The sequence below is a fragment of the Cannabis sativa genome, chromosome 1 (assembly GCF_029168945.1).
Source record: "Cannabis sativa cultivar Pink pepper isolate KNU-18-1 chromosome 1, ASM2916894v1, whole genome shotgun sequence".
In the NCBI taxonomy this organism is placed as follows: Eukaryota; Viridiplantae; Streptophyta; class Magnoliopsida; order Rosales; family Cannabaceae; genus Cannabis; species Cannabis sativa.
Genome location: NC_083601.1, coordinates 43,193,639 through 43,212,790, shown reverse-complemented (window position 1 = coordinate 43,212,790; position 19,152 = coordinate 43,193,639). Strand labels below are relative to the sequence as shown.

Sequence of the window (19,152 nt, the reverse complement as noted above, 5' to 3'; positions counted from 1 at the left end):
CTCTCATTTAGTGGTAGCGTTATTGGATTTTATATGTTCCTAGAAGAGTTTGATCAAATGGTCTTTAATCTTTCTATATATCTGACCACTTGATTCCTTGAACATGTCACAAGTGGAGCACTACTATTTGTTCTTTCAATTGACTAGAAAATTTTGATTTTTTTTAGTGCCATTGAAAAGTCAAACGACTTGTTCAAATATTGTCACTAGTTTGGTAATTGGTTAGCTATCTTTGTATATGTTACATTAACATTCATATGTGTAAATGAAGTTTGTTTTATTTTTTTAAGTATAAGATTGGAATATTTTTGGATGATAAAGAAGTGGAGTGGGGTGGTGAAATGAACCATAAAATAGTACCTAATTACCCAATTTTAGACTTCTACTTCCACCTTCTTTTATAAAACTAGTCAATGCATATCTCTTTGACTACTTTAATGAACTCTACTATTAAAAAAAACATTGAATAAACATAAATGCTTCATTTTGGCCACAAAGGAACTAAAACCATACATGTAATTTTCATGTCACCGTATTTGATGAATTAAGTTACTTAATTGATATAAGCTTGTTACCTTCAGTATAAAACCAAAAATTAAAACTATAAAAGAGAAAATTAAAAAGCTATAACAGGCGTCAATAGAGAAGTACTAGAAGAAAAAATTGAGAAAATTGTGAAAAAGACTTTGGGAGTTTTTTAAGAGTCTAATTCAATTGTTAAATTTAGACCCCCAAACAAAAAAGGTCATATTTTTCACTCTCTCTCTCTCTCCTCCAACAAAGTCCAAGTCTTTGAATCCTCACCAAGAGAGAGGCATCTCTAGTTTGTTTCTTTGAACTCTCTCCCTTACGTCTCCCATCCATTTCAAATTTGGGCTACAAGATCCTTCCCATCTTCCATTCCTTCCCCAAAAGAAAGGTCCAACTTTTTCTCCTTAAACACTTTCTCCACTTCTTCTTCATATTTTCATCCCAACTACTGGGTTGAAAAATCTCGAACAAAAGGCTATAAACCAAATACTGGGTTTTGGAGTTAGAAGCTAATTTTCATCTGGGCTATCTTCATTTTCAGAGAAAAACATTCTGAACGCCTCATTTCATTGCAAGATCATATTTTTTTCATCTGGGTAATTACAAAAAATGGGAGAGCCTACTCGGATTGGTCGAACATTGGATGATTCAAAAGCCGTAGAGCTAACAGGGAAAATCATGGTTGTAGCGATTATAGTATTCTTCGTTGTGGTTGTGTTCGTAATTTTTCTCCATCTCTACGCCAAGTGGTTCTGGTGGCGCATTGAGGAAGATACGGCGTCGTCCGGTCAACAGAGCAGCACTCGGCGCAGGCGCCGACGCTTCGTCTTTGCTCCTGGCCAAGACCCAAACATCGTCACTCTACGAAGAGGGCTCGACACCTCTGTTCTCCAGTCCATTCCCGTGCTGGTGTTTCAGCCAGAAGACTTCAAAGATGGTCTCGAATGCGCGGTTTGCCTCTCCGACCTTGCTCAGGGCGAAAAAGCTAGGCTTCTTCCCAAATGCAACCATGGCTTCCACGTGGATTGTATAGACATGTGGTTCCAATCCCACTCCACTTGCCCAATTTGCAGAAACTCAGTAGCTCAAGATAGCTCATCCTCTGAGTTCTCGAGTTTGTCAAGGGAAGAGACTGTACGGACACCATTGGAGGGTTTACCTTCTGATTCAACAGAGTTTCCGAATTTCCCCACCAACATTTTGTTTTGGGGAAACCAAACCCAGGTAACCGCTGGTAACACTAGTTTGGAAGAGGGTCCTCCTTCTTCACAACCTTCTTCATCATCAACTCCATCGTCATCGTCGTCATTGACTACAACAACTAGGCCAGAGGGTGTTTTGGTAATTGACATACCGAGTGAGAGCTCACAAACGACGTCGTTAGGTCCTTCGGGTAGTAGAATAGCTATGGAGGAGGAATTGAAGTCGCCCGTAACGACAAGATTAAGGTCACTAAAAAGGCTTCTTAGTAGGGAGAAAAGGGTCAATCCTTGTAGTCCTAATTCTGGTGACCTTGAACAAGGAAGCAGAGGACAGAGTTAGAAAGAAAAATGTCGTTTTTGAGATAGTGGGTGTTTGAATTAATTTACTATTCAATTCAAGCCAATATATTTGTACACATAATTTGATATTGGGAACTATGATGCCGGTGGTGACAAGAAAATTTGTTGTCTCAAGAGTGTCTGATAATTATTTTTCAAATCTACCATCCCAGATTCCAGAGCTCTTTGAAAATGGGCAAAGTTAAAAAGCAAAAAACAGTTGTTTTTTTGCTCAATGTCATTTTGTTCTTGAGAAGATTAGGTAGATGTTTGAGCTTAAGATATCTCACAAAAGAGAAAAACAGTCCTTTATGTGGACTGCCTTCTATACAAGAAGTTTGTACATTTTTTCTTTTCTTTTATTTGATAATAGATTTACCACAATTGTTTGAAATGAATGTATATTGAGAAAGCCAAAAATAGTTGGTTTGTTTGATTTTTCCCATTTGTTCCTTATCTTAATTCTTAAACAATTTAGTTTCAACCATATTGTTTGTGTTGTTCCAATGGTAATGTCCCCAAAGTTTAGGGAATGAAATTCTGCAGTGTCTTATTCTGGCCATAGAAAAGGTCCTTTCCCATTTATGATATATATTTATTGATATAAAGAAAGAGAGTTTTTGTTTTTCTTTTTAAAAAATGTAAAGAAAGAGTTAATTTACTATTAATATCTTATTTGCTTGACCCTTTGTTTACTCCAAAACGGTACTAGCTAGTCAGCACTAATGACCTAATTTTGGATAAACATATGCTTGTGTCTCGACTTTAATGAACAACATTATATGCACTTATAAAATCAATTTCTATGGTTCTTACTGACTTGATACCAAGTTACCACAGAAAAAGATAAAACATCATATGACAAGCATGCCAATTAAGGTTGTTGATTAAAGTTGAATGCTTTTACAAATTTATATATATATATATATATCTTTCCCAAAGCATACTCAAAGAAAGTCGCCAAGTGGGTGAGATTTACTTTGTTTTTCTTCCTCATGGTGAAAAATAAATAACGATTGATTACTTTTCATATTGACAATAATAGAAAATTTTAAGATGGCCGATTTTGATTTGATGGGAAGTCTTTTTCATTTGGTTTGAAATGAAAAGTAATCAATCGTGTTTCAAATTTTCACGATTGAATTTCAAGTGTATTGTATATAGGCAACAAGAACACAAGAAACAAGGGAAAACACATTAAGGTTTCATCAAAAACACTAATGACTGACTCATATAAACAAGCGAATTGAACTTATTAGTGCCTTAGGATTCCAAATAAAAATGTTCAAATGCATTACAATCCCAGCTAAGGTTCAAAATTTAGAATTCAATGCTAAACATTATAGTAAAATCTAACATATTTTTGAATTTCCAATTTTTCTACTGTTCCATCAAAAGGAACACTCGTTGAGATGGCCTAAAGCACCACCATCTGGTGCTGCTATACTATCATGCCTTATAAACAGGCCCGTAGCCGTTGGTAGAAGAAGAAGTGCTGCAGCCAAGTTGGCCAAGACACAAATAGGGTAACTCAGTGTCTGATCTTCTTGTAGGATTGAATAGAGTAGCAATAGGTCCGGACATGGGACGCCGAGGCTTGTTAACTGGTGCAGCCATTCCACAGCTATAAACTGGTCCAGATGCATAGCCTCCTTTTGTCTTTGGAACTGTCAAATTGGTCACTTGTTCAATGTGAGACTTGCTCTTTTTCTCACCTTTCAACCATGGAAAAAGTAAAGCTTTCCATGCTTTCTTCTTCTTTTTCTTCTCTTGTTCCGGTTCTCTCTTTCCAGCTTCTTCTTTATTGGCAGGTGAGATCTCAAAGTTCAACTTTTTATTGAGTTTTGCTTCTTGGAGAAACTGACCACCATTGTCAAAACAAGATGACATGAGAAATTCACTATACTGATTTTTTTTTTCACAGTTGAGAAAAAAGACTAAAGAAATAGAAGAGAATTAGCAATGTAAATCATTCATGTGTTATCATTACCTGAGAAAACTCCGCATGAGGATCATATTCATCACCATTGTAATCATTTGGCTCATTTTTCGGGTACACTGGAGATTTTTTCATAGTTTTGCCTGAAGTACAAATATTAGCATAAAAACACAATGCTTTAATAGGCTTAGAAAAAGAATCAGAAGAAAATATTATGTGGGATATGTTTTGATCAAGCTACTTAACTGATCAGTCAAATCCCTCTCATTCTGCTATTGTGATTGTGTTTTTAATGCCATTAATGTGTATTTAAGCATCAGAAAAGGAATGACCAACTATCTCAATGGAAAACCAAGTCAGAGACAGAACATTTTGGCAATGTTAAGCTTTCTTCATATAATCAATGATCATTAGAATAAGGAAACACAGATGACACCACCAAACCATGTAATAATCATATTTTAATTTCACCAGATCTGTTGCACAACATTAAGGAAAGAAAATATTTAGACAGATGACCCCAACTTCTATTATAAGAGGAGGAAATGGAAAAGACAAGTTCACCCCCTAAATCATGATATTTAATATTGATGATCACTGCAGGAAGGCTGAACACTTAAAAGACCAAAAGAATAATGTAAGGCTAAATTAATTGAATTAATTAATTTTAGAAAGAAATTACCCACGTCATTAATAAACCCCACAAAACAGGCGAACCCCACACTTTGCCTTGACTTTTGGTATCAACTTTCAAAAAGCACAGGTCAAGCTGCAAGCCAGTGGTGACCATAAGGAAAGAAAATAAGATCTCTTTCTCTTAAGCCAGGATTTTTATATTGATCATTTCAGAGTTCAAACAAATTAACTTTTTAGCTAATGGGATTAGAAAGTTACGAGAAAAAGTTGGAAAAAGTTAATTAAATCCCAAGGAAAAAAAAGACATAGCAAGCGTAGGTACTAATTAAGTATTTTATATATTTATTATTAAAAAAATTATGAATGTGACCGGTGACTCAGCCGCATTTAGCGGAGACCAATTGTTTTTAGTCAACCTCAAACTCTTGTAACTTGTGTCGTAATATTCAGCTGAGTTCTCGGTTTAAAATGCCTAAAATCCAGGAAATGTATCCTATAGGTTTATGAATCATTGTGGGTATTTTGAGTGTGTGCCTAGAGCATTATAGTAGGTTTACTATTTATCATTATACACATGACACCACTAAGTTTAGGAAGGAAAACCACCAACCACACTCGGCATCAAAGTCGAACTTGTTGAGTTATTCTAAAGAGAGTTTAATAGTATCCACAGTCAACAACTCAACATACATAAAAAGAACTCATCATATTATCATTTTCTTAATAAGATACATATTTGGAAGGGAGCACAACAAGGAAGTCTTGGCAACATAAATGTTTGTTTACGTAATATTGATTGGCTTCAAAGAGAGAGCAAAAAAAGGGCCACAGACACCAAGGTGTCTTAGTATCTTAACTTGTTTAATATCAGCTTGGACTGACAAAACATGCAGAACTGACTACTGGGGTAATTAAAAAAAGCACTAGTAGAAGAGGGTATCACGGCCTAAAGATTCATTTCCATATTCTAATAATAAAAAACGAAAACGATCGAGTAAAGGCTCACAAACAGAAACTCCCACTAGATTAACATATCACATGCAAGTCAAGTCAGGTTGGAGCATTGACCAACAAACGATCAAACCAAGTCTCCTCTATACAAATCATGTTAGATATAACACAAAACTAGCAGTATTTCGAACTAGTCTCTTTAACTCGCAAAAGCCTAGCCTGATTGATCACCACTGAATCCAATGAACTTTATCATTTGTGATCCGTGGTATCAAAGTTGTAACAGAGGTAGGGCCATTACAAGGCCAAAGATAGAAACAAGCAACACCATCATCCAAGTTGGTATTGAAGTCTTTTTTTCTATCCTCCTATTGTTTGGAACAACTTCTCTTCTCACATCTCCCTTTGAATCATCCTTTTTTAGCAAGGGCTTTGAATTTTCTTGCGCAGATGCTTCAGTAGAAGCTTGCTCTGCAATAAGCCGCTGCTGGTGGTGGTTAAACTTCTCCACATACTCCGGAAATATTTTCCGGAATGTTGCTCTGTTTAGTAGAAAAAGTTGTCAGCCCAAATAAACTTCAAAAACAACACAAGGAGATCCATGAAAATCCCATATGAACAAGTTTCTGTGTATCCAGGATACTTACTGTGCACAATTGAAAGCAAGGGAAGCTTCCGCCAAACGGCGTTTTTCTGCAGTAGTGGTGTTCACACTGCCAGTAGTAGGACTAGTGTCCATCTGCAGAGTAATATAATCACGATATAAATTCACCACACTTATGAAAAATATAAGTATTTATTTAGTTACATATTCATGAAGAGAGTGTAATCTATACGAATCTGAAAACTACATTTTCACAAGCAAATAAGAAAAAAATACTCAGTGACCCACAATTGACTCACCATGAATGAAAGAAGTCCTTGAAGTATGCTGCATTTTTTAAGGATAACAGAAGTAAGTGCATTAGATTCTCCACAGTTGTTTCCAAGCATCTTGTGAGCAGTTTAGAAAATTAAATAGCATAAAACATAAGCCTCTGAAACTGGCTCTTATCTTACCTCGATACAGACCACATAGGATTCCAACTTTCCGGATGAACTTCAGTAGAAAAGTTCAAAACATCAATCAGAAAACAACGATCATATATACAAAAAGAAATATGTTCAGTGCTGCAACAGAAAGCTTACAATCACTCATAGATAAGCATAATTTTCTCTGTGTCATGAATCGTCCATTAGGAGTAACCATGCTGCAGCATTAGGTAAACATATATAAAAGTCAAAACCACCAAATTGTAACTTTTTTACAAAAATATGTTTAGGCAGTCATGAAGAGGTTAGGAATATAGAAAGCAAATTACGTGATTCCTGGCGGTTTATATGGGTACTCTGGAGGAAATTTGATCTTCCCATAGTAGTATCCACCTAATGAAGACAAGTAAATAAACAAGATGAATATAATTAGTAATTTCGTAAGGCATAAAATCATCCTGACAGTGAAAAAAAAAAACTTTGTCATGGGGACTAACCTGCAAAAGGTGTTCCTTCACTTCCCTCCAACACATAATCTGAATTGTGGAAGAAACAAAAACATGGATAAAGTGCTAATGAATCAATAAAAAATAACTTACCTTAAGCATTAAATGTCCCAAACTAACAAACATAAAAGTGAAAGACACAAATTCATGTGTCAACAAGAATTAAGCCACGGGGAAATATATAATAAAGTCAATATTACTACTGCAAATCACATATTTCACAGCATTGATCAATGATAAATTTGCTCATATGCATTGGTTGTAATCATTTTAAGTCTGTATGAAGCTACATTGTTGATCAACCAACTACATTTCTCTAAGATGCAGTCACTGAGCAATCAAAGAAATCAGCAACAGCTACCTTCAAACTGCTGCCAAATCGGTCAGCTCCCATTTATGTTATTCAGGTAGCTGCTAACATTATCTTTAATCATCAATAATTTGAGCAATCCCATTTAATAATTGCATTAATTCCTCAAATATTCTTGTGATGTCGACAACTTGCCAATATATATAATAGGAAACATAAATGAATGTTTGGACTGATTTCTTATTGCACAAAAACATTGGTTAAGCAGAAATGTGACAAGAAAGATTAAGCACTTCAACAAATGAAAAAATAGGCAAAACAGGTTTCACTAAAGTTTGAAACATATCAGATTGTTATAAACTTACGCCATTCGAGAATGTCATTTGGGGAAGGGCGAGCAACAACATGGGAAACTGGTTCCTATTAAATTACAAGCAACTGAATAAGCTTCCAATGGAGGGGTGAAAAAAAAAACTTCTGTATGAAAATTCCCTTGACCATTAGTCAAAAGCACAAATTCAAAGAAATAAGTAAAGTCTTCCATTTCATAATCTGTAAAATGTAATAGGCAGATATTTTTTTTTTTAAAAAAAAAAAAGAAAGAAAGAAAGCAAGCAGATGAATGGAGAAGTAATCTTTCGAGCTAAAATAGAACTTTGGGTACTGGGTAGTTAAAAGATGACAACACAACATAAGCAGCAAATCCAGAATGGAACAACATCATGAAAACAAATGTAGTTAGTATGAGAATGCCGGAATAATAAAACAACCTAATTAAAGGAATATAGCAGATTGAAAATTAACATCGGTCAGATTCATACTTTGCAGAGTGCTCTGTATTCTTTCTGAAGTCGTTTGACACATGATTTATCTGCCATCTCTTAGATTAAGCTGATTACAGTCCTTGCCAATTGAACTCCCAATTACTGCTAAATTATTAGCTGCTTTGCTCTTCTGACTAACATTTAAAAGTAAAGAGATTATAAGAGTGAGATGACTACATCTATGAATGGAAACTAACACCCAATCAAAAGGTATAAAAAATTTAACAGAAAATTAACCCAATTCTCAACCAATCAAATAGCCATTCCAATTGTGTCATCATACATTTTTCAAATAGTAACACCTCAACGACAAAATTACAATCTATGAAAATTGAAGGGGTAAGACAAATTAGGGTTTTATGCTTTTCTGGTGAAACCCAGTCATGCCAATCTGAACTTCTGAACCCATCAGAATATATATATATATATATATTTATATATATACACACACACACATATATATATAAATAGATATAACCTATTATTAAGACAGACCTTTTTCAATTAGATGGAGGATCATCGTAATGAATTCCAATTGAAATACAAAACCTAAATTTAAAATCAATCCTAGCTCTCAGAGTCTAATCCGATCATCATCTTTCGAACGACATACACGTTAATCACAGTCCAACACTGATGCTTGAATTGAATAAGTAATTGAAAAAATTGATAGCAATAATAATTAACAAATGCATATTTTAAATCAATCTATTTACCTCCAACAATCAAAAAACAATGAAACTCACAGAAAAACACCCACCGCATCATAAATCAATATACTTATGTAACTCTGCCGAGCGATCAAAGCCAGCAGAAAATAATGGAAAAGCAAAATCGGTATCGTGAAGAAAAAGAAACACAGCAATTTAAAAACAAAAAAATAAAAACAAACGGAAGAAATTCAAAGGGAGAGAAAACGAACCTGTTGTGTGGAATCAGTGAGATTCTACTTGTTTGGAATTGAATTTTTGGTTAGAAAAATCAAACAAATAGCGTTGTTCGCACATAAATGGTATGTATTCAGATGCGTAACGCTGACATCCATTTATTTTATTTCTTTGTTTTTTTAGAAAAAAAAAATATACAACTAATAGCCTTTTGTCAAAAAAAAAATAAAAATAAAAATATATAGTTAATTTTATTTGAGGATTATTCTCATTGGTGGAGCACTGCTACTGGTTCACGGTTTCCGTCGGTAAGCGTAAAACTAGACCAGCCCGGCCCATTTTACTTTACTTCTTCTAGAAGGCTCCATTACCATGGGCCCCTTACCAATTAACTGCATTTTTGGGTAATATTTAGGGAAACTTACAAAAATACTGAAATTTGGGTTAACTTTTACAAAAATACTGTCACACAGAAATCTTTTCAAATATATTGTGTTTTTATAAAACACCAGTTAAATACAAAGCAGAACAACTCAAAAAAACAGTAGAACACCAGTTAAAACTTAACACAGTATATTGCAGTATGAAACTTATAAAAAAACACAGTAAAAAAGTAAAAAATACTGCCTGGTGGTATTTTTGTAAAAAAAATGGCAAAAGTTAGTATACCATGTAATTTTCCCAATATTTATGGTGTAAGTTGAAAAATACCTCTTTTATTAATTAATTAACTATTTTTTTTTGGTAAATACCATTTTAGACCCTCTATTTTACAAAAGTTACCAATTAGACCCTGTGTTTTGTTAAATGACAAAATGGACCCTGTATTTTCTAAAATAGTACAAATAGGACCCTGAATTGATTTTTTGTCAAAATAAAGTTTAATTATAATCTGATCTAAAAGTGTTATGACAAAACTGTTTATATTTTTTTGTATCTGTCCGTATTAAGCATTGTCTTCAAGTTAGTTGTATTAAAAAAAAGTTGTTAAAAATTAAGCTCAGGGTCCTATTTTTACTATTTTTAGAAAATACAGGGTCCATTTTGTCATTTAACAAAACACAAGGTCCAATCTGTAACTTTTGCAAAACACAGGGTCTAAAATGGTATTTACCCTTTTTTTTTTCCTTAATTGAAACATACCTCTTTTTATATGTATTGTATCCAAAATATCCTGACATAAGGGAGTCACATGGAAAGTATCTTGAAGTGACAGGGGCAAAATCGGTACAATGTTTAAAAAAATAGATAAAAGTAATAAGCTTTAAAGAAAAAAAGATAAAAATAAAAGAGGATAATATAAAAAGGATATAGAGTCTAATTTCCTCTATATTTATATATGATAAGTTGAAAATTACCATTTTTTTATCACACATTAACTTTACATAACTCTAAAATAATTTTAATTGATAAATACATTTTTTTATAATCAAAGTACTAAATATACCCTCATTTAACTTATCAAAATTAGAATTCATAATGGACATAATGGGAATATGACTTATAAACTGGATATAAATTAAAAACTAATAAAACAAAAGTAATAATTGAAATAGGAAATGAAAAGTGGGTATATAGTGTAATATTTGTTTAGGGATAATTTTATAAATACAGAAAAATAACAAAAAAATTATAAAATTACGATCGTACGAAATTTTAAATATTTTTATAGATTTTAAGATTTTATATATAAAAATAAAGTCTTTTGATGTATTTTTATGCTGCATTCTTATTATTTTGTTGAAATTTTTTTGTTATTTGTATTATTTTTTATATTATTTTGATGTTGTTTTTTTATATTTTTATAGACTGCCGTAAATATGTGAAAAAAACTATGAAGTGTAAAAAATTTACTAAAAATAACAATTTATGAAATTTTCTATTTTGTTTATACTCATCACATAAGAAAGTCCTAAAATTTACCCAAACAGTCATAAACCATATATTTTTTTAATAATTTTAGAAGTTAAAAACATTTAGACACCCACCAATAAAAAATAATTCTATTAAAGATTCTCTTAAAAGAATCTGAATTTCAAAGTGGAGTTCTATTTAAATTGAACTTTCATAACCGACGTATACAATGTTTTGTCATCCTTCTTAAAAATAAAATACTAACTCTTCACAATATTAAAAAAGACTAACCAGTAGGCTAGTAGCCATTATAGTTGCTCTATTATCATCCAAATTTGAGATCGGATAGAAAATTTGCAATAATTATGAGCGGTAAAAAGAGTAAATTATAAACTGAAAGGGTAGAAATGATTTTCAATTTGAAACAAAAAATTCTGAGTTGGAGGTAATAAATGGAATAGAAGTGAATAAATTGTCAATTTATTTCTCATATTTTTTTGCATTTTAAAATACTAGAATGATTTTTCTAGTAAGATGGCAGAACGATTATTTCAAAATGAAAGAAAAAAAAATTATTCTAACATAAAATGAAAAACACATTTACCAATTTTCTAATTTTTTTTTTGTTTGTATTTTAAATTTTATTCTATTCTATTTTATTAAAATTCTTACCTAGTTTCTATTCCTTGTAACCAACCATATGAACCCGAATTTCAATATTTTAATACAAAAGTATAGTTTTTGATTACATCATTACTCAAAAAAGAAAAGAACTAACGTTACAAATTTATTTACTTTTTTCTAAATTTTATGAAAGTACAGAGTATATCCAAACAAGTTTCTCATTTAATTAATCCAGTCCATGATAGGATTGAAGTTGAGATATTTATGGAAAACTAGAGGCAAACTTTTAATATCCTATGATAAATATCCAAATACAACACAACACTAGAGACTGCATATATGAGAGTGCCAAGCAATCAAAGACTTCACAACAAAAATGTAGACCAATCTAAAAGCTACTCCAAGATTATTATGAGCCACTACAACAACATTAAAACAAATTTGAAGAAATAATACAATATTGTTGCCAAAGTCGATATATGAATTTTGCTTTTTTTTTTTTATAATTTTTTTTATTTCTCAGAATAAGTAATTAATCATTTGTGTGTGTGTGCGTGTATGTATGCAATGAATCCCAAAATTTGTTTTATTTTTTATTTACAAGGTGATTTACAAATGAGCTCCTTTAGATTCTCACAACTCCAAAAGCTATCAGCTCAGCTAGATGTAAGAATTCCTAAAAAGAATTGCAAAAGTCATGGTTGGCTTTTTTCCTTTTCACATTGCTTTTAAAGCGTCAAAACATAGCATAATGAAAAACAATGGACAAACCAAACCAGATAGACAATTTTTCATTTCTGACCATACCAATTACCAATTCATCAGATGATACCCAAATAGCTGTAACCCCACCACGTTATGAATCAGCAGCTTGTGGATCCAACACCTAAACAACACCACTGATTTTCACCAATATAATATCAATATTTTGAGCTTCCCCAGAATAGGGTCAATACTAATATCAACATCACGTGCCTAATCACATGATTCCCTTATGAAAAATATATGAATTACTATTACTATAGCCTCCCAAATCTGTAGGTCAGAGTAGCAACTTGAAACAGTCAATGTTTGAGCACATGATCATGCTACTATCAGATCCCAAATTGAACTTTATCTTTAGTATAGTAGGTATAAATCAACAAACCAACCCCCACTGTAACACAAGACTCTAGAAAAGAACACACATTAACAAAAATACTTACAAGTTATATCATCTTCAATCTTCATCAACTTAGAAGACACAACAAAGAGAATAGATAATGAAAGCCTTGTCTAGATTTCTAGCTGCTTTTGCACTTACTGTTTCACTCATTCTATCGTCCTGGTCCTGTGAGGCACGTGTGATATCAAAACTGCATCCTTCTTCACCATCATCATCTACTCAAGCTGTCAAGGATTTGCAGATTAACAGGACAACTCCATATCAGCAGGTTAAATCAAATTTTCGAAGGATACCACGGAGCGGTTCGAATCCAATACAAAACAAGTAATAATTTCTTTTACTTACCCAACAATTAGAAGCTTCTTCAACTTAGAAGATTTCCTGTAGTTTATCTTAATACCATCTTGATGCGCCAGGTATAGTCCTCCATAAGATGGCTTGAAGATAGAAGTACAGAGCAATTACACTGGAATCTTCATAGTTTCTTTCTAGGTTTATTTTTCATTTCATTAATTTTCTAGTGTAGGGCAGTGACAGCAGAGGGTTAATGTAATGCAATCATTGTAAGATACAGTTTTGTTTGTTTCCAGGCTGAATAGCTCGGGTAATTAAATAAAAATTCTTTAATTTCTTTACTGTAGAATAAACTGAGGTAGAGTTACATAAGCTAGAAAGCTTTCAAACAACATAATAAAGAACAGGAAGAACAACATCTAAATCAAGCAAAACTTGTAAGCTATAACTCTAAGATTTTGACAAGGTAAGATCGAAGACTTATTATAGTTATTTTCTATAACTTACAAGACGACAGCTCCCATGGAAGTTGCAAAATTGGAAGCTTACATAATTAAATCCAAAATATGTTTCCTAGTTCGTAGAAGTCTTGCTTATCCTCTCCAGGCAGTCTCACTGTTTTGTCTGGCAAATTTCACTGACCTGCACAGACTCCTTTTTTATCCGGTGACAATTCATAAAATCACCGTTTGTGCTATCGCTGTCTTAGGAAGTTCTAGCATACTTATTCCTGCGCTTTTCTGCTTTATTGGACTTTCCTTTAGAGCCTGAAGTGCTCAAAAATGGAGAGGGAGATGTTAGGGTATTGTCAATTTCTACCCTCATTTTCTTTAGCCCTTCTGGTTGTGTTGTGTTCTTGTAAGTATGGGTAAGGAAGGTGCCAGATTTTGATGAGTTTGTATCACCAGACCCAAATGTACTATGAAATTCATCATAAGTTGCTTGTTTTGATGTTTGTCTAGACCTCCATTGATCAGGTCGAGCAGCAAATCTGTCACCAGCAGATAGTGGTTAAGGACAAAATAAAATTAAATTGCACTGAGTAACAATTGAAATATTTTAAAGCACACTCTAGCTAATTGCTCACCCCTCAACATCGAGTTTCCTCATGAGATGAGGACCCTGTCTTGTCTTAGAAAGTTCACTTCGTATAGCTGACAACTCAGATACTATGGCCTCCTGCAGTGACATATTACCGGTGGCAAAGCATTTCTCAACAGTGAATGAGCCCGACAAATTCATTGAAAGCTCTCCAAAATGTCCACGAAGTCTACAAAGTGAAAGAAACTATTATTTTTAAATACAAATTACAGTGAGAATATCATGAAAAATAGAAAAGACTTACTTTGCTATCAAACGACGTTTCAGTTTTGCAGAAACATTTGAACTAAGAAAAGCTTCAATTACACGAGCACCTCCTGAGTCTTTAGCTGCTTCTAGGACATTGTCATCTTCCAGTGATAAAATACTAGAAATAAAAGGCTGTATAAATGCCTGTTAAGTAGAAATAAATTGCACAGACTTATATTAGCATAAGCAACAATGATATCAAAGCAAACTGCTAGAATTCAGCCATATTAGAAAATGCACAACAGCTTTGGCATTTTATGTAAACATGTAAACTTTTTTCTAGCTTAAAAAAAACTGATAATTGAAAATCAAAAGAGACAATCCACTATATCGCATGTTGTGTGGCTAAAATAAAAGCATCGACCAGAAGAAATTACTCTAAACAAATATTCGAAAAAGAAAAGACAGAAACCAAAATACAATACAAAAACTGCATACATTTGGATATCTAAAAACTTCCTGCAAAATCAAAGAACCAATCACATGCATTCTAGCACCTCTCGGCCAATTCCAGTTTGCCTTGTCTTCAGAGAAGAAGTATTTATCTAGATAAAGTATCCGAGGAACAATGCATCCTGGTGATTCAGTTGCGGAACATACTGCAGCAGCAAGGGCCTCGCAACACTGCCAAAGTATTTTACCCAATACTTATGATTAGAATGAGAAGGAACCAAAATAATTAAAGAATGAAATACAAGAGTTCACTTGTCAGCCTTACTTATCAGTAATTCATATTTTTAAGTAGGTTTTCAAATAAGATTTCAAGTGTGTTCACATATTACATATTAAATTTAAAAAACATAAATTAAAATAAATTTGGAAACACAAAAAAGATTAACATAGTTACAAACCTCTTGTTCACGAGTATGAAGCCTTTGACTTGCAGCAATGATTGAAGCAATAACTCCAGGCTTTCCCATCTGAAGAATGTCCTTAAATTTTGGACCAAGCTCCTCCCATATCAACTCCATCTAGTGGACAAATGATGACGTTAAAGAATATTAAAAAATATGTTTAAAAGAGACACTAGAGCAAAATTTTCATCCAACAAAACTAATAATACCAATAGCAACTTAGATCCACAAATGTCAAACGAATAGCATAAAAGGAAGACAAATGTGATCACTAAAGAGACTACCTCAAATAAATATTAGTTGGCCATCTTTAATGAGATTAAGAATACTTCAACACTAAAGGAGTTAAGAGTGTAAAAATGTTTTAATTCAAAGTACGTACTTGATCTTGATGCTTTGCATGAGATATTAGTGCTTGAACAATAAAGTTCGCACAATGATGAGATGAAAGCTCAAACAATGAATTCTTGAACACTTTTGAAAACAGCTCATTGTACAAGACTTCTGGTGCCACTTCCAAAATTACCTGCAAAAATATTTCAAAGCAATATTAAAATGGAAACTAGGGAAAGCTAAACCTATCACTGGGGATGGGAGAGACAGAATACCTAATCATTGAAAATTAATTTAAAAGAAAACTTATATAAATGACTAAGTAAAGCAGATTGCTCAACAAAAGCACATAAAGAGTTAAAAATTCCACCATATTGATCACAGTATGAAGATTTATTGGAAAGAAATTCGAAGACTGAATTACAGAATGTACTCGAAAAAATTTCCTTGTATATCACAGACTCAAAGAAATGCAAACACATTGTAAGGACAGATAAAAAAAATAAAATACTTATTAAGAACTGCAACAATAAGAATGCAAGTTATGTTAAAGACAAGCACCTCCATTAGACGACTAAATGCAGGTTCTCTCAACAAATCCATAACATATGGCACTTTCGTTGAGTCTATTAGATTTCCCTCCACAATACTTTCTTTTCGGCACCCAAGAATAATAGGAATTATCATCGATAGTTCTTCATCATGTCCCATCAATAGTTTAAAAGCAGTCTGTCAAAATATATATACATAAGCACAACTTTATTAAAAAAAAACAAGAGTAAACATGTTATAAAAAGATGGCAAATAAAACATTCTTGCAGGCATAAGAATTAAGAACATAGCATTATACAAAGATACCAGAATAGTATACTGGAACGTGCCTGAAAAACCAAACTGCTGTACTGGTCAAGTTGCAAGGTCTTTATGTCTTTCCTGGAACACTTTAACAACCCAGAGACAAGGAACTTAAGTAAATCTGGGAATCCCCTATGAGCATGAGATAAAGCATCTTCATCTGATCTAGATGCCTTGAAATTCAAACGCCCTGCAAGAACTTTTGATGATTTGTTGACTTGCATCCTTGGAGAATCCAATGGTACTCCTTTACAAAGAGAAAGAAGACTTCTAAGAACATGAGATCCATAGCAGTTACACATCACCTCAACAGGATTTTCTAAAATTACCTGACAGCAGTAAAAGGAAGGAATAAATAATTTAAAATTATATTCTTACATTTGTGACAATGCAATTTCTACAGTATGGTAACAACAAAGGCAACTATTAATAAAATGCATACAATTTTAACCATTGATAGATACTCATACCTTGCATATCATGGTTAAAGTGTCTTCAATAACAGAGTAGACATCACTGTCTTGAAGATGCAAGCCTAAAGACCTCAAAGCAGTCTCAGCCACATGAGAACCCGATCGATCCATTGCAATATAACAAAAATCTGAAACACAGTTCTCAAGGAAAGCACATAGATGTTCAACATCAGATCCCTCAAGAAGACTCTGCAGAGTGTGGCTTAGAATATAATCAGTTGCAAGTTCAAGTTCTTTTCCTCTAGTTTCTTCCAGAGCACTACCACACATAACCGATCGCTCCTCCCAATCAACCTCATTGCTCTCAAAAAGATTTGCAATTTCAGAGAAGTATTTCATGGTTTCAGGGTCAACCTGTTTCCTAAATAAGGAGCATTAAAAGTGATTATCAAATCCCACATATACACAACATAGCAAGTGCAGGTAGCTTTATGAGAGAATAATCCAAGTAGGCAATCATAAAAATAAAACAACCTATGCAATTCATCATTAGTACAAAAGTTCATATATCCATATACCTGACAACAGAGTTATATGGTGTACTCATCCAATGCTTTCCAGAATCTTCATGTTTATCAGAACCACCATCAGTTACCCTTCCAGATTCTTTATTCTGGAAATTGGCATCATAGGAATCCTTCTTCCTCTTGCCCCGTTTATTAGACCTATCCTCTCTCATTTTCTATGAATTTAATCACAAGTGCCTGCAATACTGTTAAATCAATAATAAAACATAAACAACTCTCTTGTATCTATACCATATCAAATTTGAAATACAGGTAGGCAAGGGTCTTTACATTACTACTGTGCGTGTGCAGATTAATCGTAACATACATATAAAAAAATAAAGAGTGACCTATGATACTGCACCAAAGGATAGGGAATCGGAAAAACGGGTTCACCCTTCACAGGATGATCCAACAGGTTCTGTAGCAGGAGGGAGAGAGAGAGTTAAAGGGTTTAAGGGTTTTCCATGAAATTGAGAAAGAACTAATGGATAATATGAATAGGAAACAGTTTGTTCGGCTTAAGGAGACACAACCCAGTAATTATTGCTGGAGAGTAAGAGAATAAGATAAAAGAAGTCCAAGAGTAACTTGAGTCCTAAAACCCTAAACCCTGAAAAGTAGAGGGAAACTAAGGAAGATGGAAATCATGGAACAAAAAAAATCTTTATAGTTAATTCCGCTGCTTTTTTATTTTACAAAACAATAATAAGATAACGAATGCAAACATAATTTTTTTTTTAATTCTACAAATGCAAATCTTTACAGAATAATTCTACAACAAAAAATAAAAACTATGCGGCATCAACAAACTGAGAAATTTGTAAGTTTCTTCCCTATCTTAAATTTGCGCACTAAAAGAATTGAATGAAGCAAAGTCGCCATGAAAATATAACAAAAGCAGAGTAAAGACTTACTGTTCGGAGTTCCTGCAACGCCGAAGGTGGGAAGCGAGTGTTTTGTTTTTCACTAATGAAAAGCAGAGGCAGTCAGTGTTGATCTAACGGGAAGAAAGGGTTTTTATGATTTTGGGCCGTTCTCATTGGGCCTTAAATGGCCCGATAAAGAAGCCCACCTGGGAGTGATTCCGGTATAGTAGATAGTAGCAGTTTTTACACCACCTGAAATTTTTAATTTTTTTTTAATGATGGAATTTTTTTTAAAAAAATATTGTATTTTTTTTTTAAAAAAAAAAAATGTGTAAATTTCATACCATGTACTATATTAAGTTTTCACCGTTATTTGACGGTTATTTTTTACTTGTTTTACTGTTGTGTTTAGTTGTTCTATTTTATTATTTTATAATTGTTTTAGGTTATTTTATAAAAAGATAGTATTTTTGTAAAAAATTCTGTATGATAGTAAAATTGTAAACTTTTACCTAAAATTTAATATTTTTGTAAAAATTCCTAAATAGTAGGGAAAAACAACAAATATAAGTGTACAAAAGTATAATTTTTTTTTTCAAAAATTTTTTTTATTTGAAAATTTTAGAAAAAAAAGTAAAAAATAAATATGGAAAAAATAGTATAAGGTAACAAGTTATACCCGTACTTAGTTACCTTTATTTAATTTTTCCATATTTTTTATTTTGTTTTCAATTTTCCAATAAAATAATTATTTTGCAAAAAGAAAAAAAATTATAATTTTACACAATTTATAAAAACCTATAAAATTTATATTTTTT

At 32.7% G+C, this 19,152-nt stretch overlaps 4 protein-coding genes across 10 annotated transcripts; 1 reads left to right on the top strand and 3 right to left on the bottom strand.

Moving 5' to 3' along the window:
• The first annotated feature begins 610 nt into the window (after positions 1-610).
• Positions 611-2,512, top strand: LOC115708256 (RING-H2 finger protein ATL3). The gene has a single exon (XM_030636478.2). It carries the CDS (start codon positions 1,141-1,143, stop codon positions 2,071-2,073), a length of 933 nt encoding a protein of 310 aa, XP_030492338.1. The 5' UTR covers positions 611-1,140; the 3' UTR covers positions 2,074-2,512.
• Positions 2,513-3,304: 792 nt separating this feature from the next.
• On the bottom strand, positions 3,305-5,555 carry LOC115707196 (uncharacterized). The gene is made up of 3 exons (XM_030635077.2): positions 4,258-5,555; positions 4,063-4,154; positions 3,305-3,932 (listed from the first exon to the last, which is right to left on the bottom strand). The coding sequence occupies exons 2-3, from the start codon at positions 4,144-4,146 to the stop codon at positions 3,522-3,524; spliced, it is 495 nt and encodes a 164-aa protein (XP_030490937.2). The 5' UTR covers positions 4,147-4,154; positions 4,258-5,555; the 3' UTR covers positions 3,305-3,521.
• An 87-nt stretch (positions 5,556-5,642) lies between these two features.
• Positions 5,643-9,395, bottom strand: LOC115707195 (ubiquitin-conjugating enzyme E2 34). Of its 6 annotated transcripts, none has more exons than XM_030635072.2 (10): positions 9,193-9,395; positions 8,268-8,404; positions 7,812-7,866; positions 7,128-7,166; positions 6,960-7,023; positions 6,787-6,848; positions 6,658-6,697; positions 6,502-6,529; positions 6,246-6,337; positions 5,643-6,140 (listed from the first exon to the last, which is right to left on the bottom strand). In XM_030635072.2, the coding sequence occupies exons 2-10, from the start codon at positions 8,322-8,324 to the stop codon at positions 5,870-5,872; spliced, it is 708 nt and encodes a 235-aa protein (XP_030490932.1). In that variant the 5' UTR covers positions 8,325-8,404; positions 9,193-9,395; the 3' UTR covers positions 5,643-5,869. The 6 variants fall into 6 exon arrangements, with proteins under 6 accessions (XP_030490932.1, XP_030490933.1, XP_060972279.1 ...); XM_030635073.2 differs by having other exon boundaries at positions 8,268-8,400; positions 9,193-9,368; XM_061116296.1 differs by lacking the exon at positions 9,193-9,395 and adding an exon at positions 8,987-9,136.
• A 4,013-nt stretch (positions 9,396-13,408) lies between these two features.
• LOC115707194 (pumilio homolog 23) lies at positions 13,409-18,529 on the bottom strand. Of its 2 annotated transcripts, none has more exons than XM_030635070.2 (11): positions 18,383-18,529; positions 17,478-17,671; positions 16,957-17,320; positions 16,513-16,815; positions 16,193-16,360; positions 15,681-15,824; positions 15,296-15,415; positions 14,883-15,068; positions 14,440-14,588; positions 14,182-14,364; positions 13,409-14,085 (listed from the first exon to the last, which is right to left on the bottom strand). In XM_030635070.2, the coding sequence occupies exons 2-11, from the start codon at positions 17,636-17,638 to the stop codon at positions 13,800-13,802; spliced, it is 2,064 nt and encodes a 687-aa protein (XP_030490930.2). In that variant the 5' UTR covers positions 17,639-17,671; positions 18,383-18,529; the 3' UTR covers positions 13,409-13,799. The 2 variants fall into 2 exon arrangements, with proteins under 2 accessions (XP_030490930.2, XP_030490931.2); XM_030635071.2 differs by having other exon boundaries at positions 17,478-17,663; positions 18,383-18,501.
• Between the last annotated feature and the right edge of the window lie 623 nt (positions 18,530-19,152).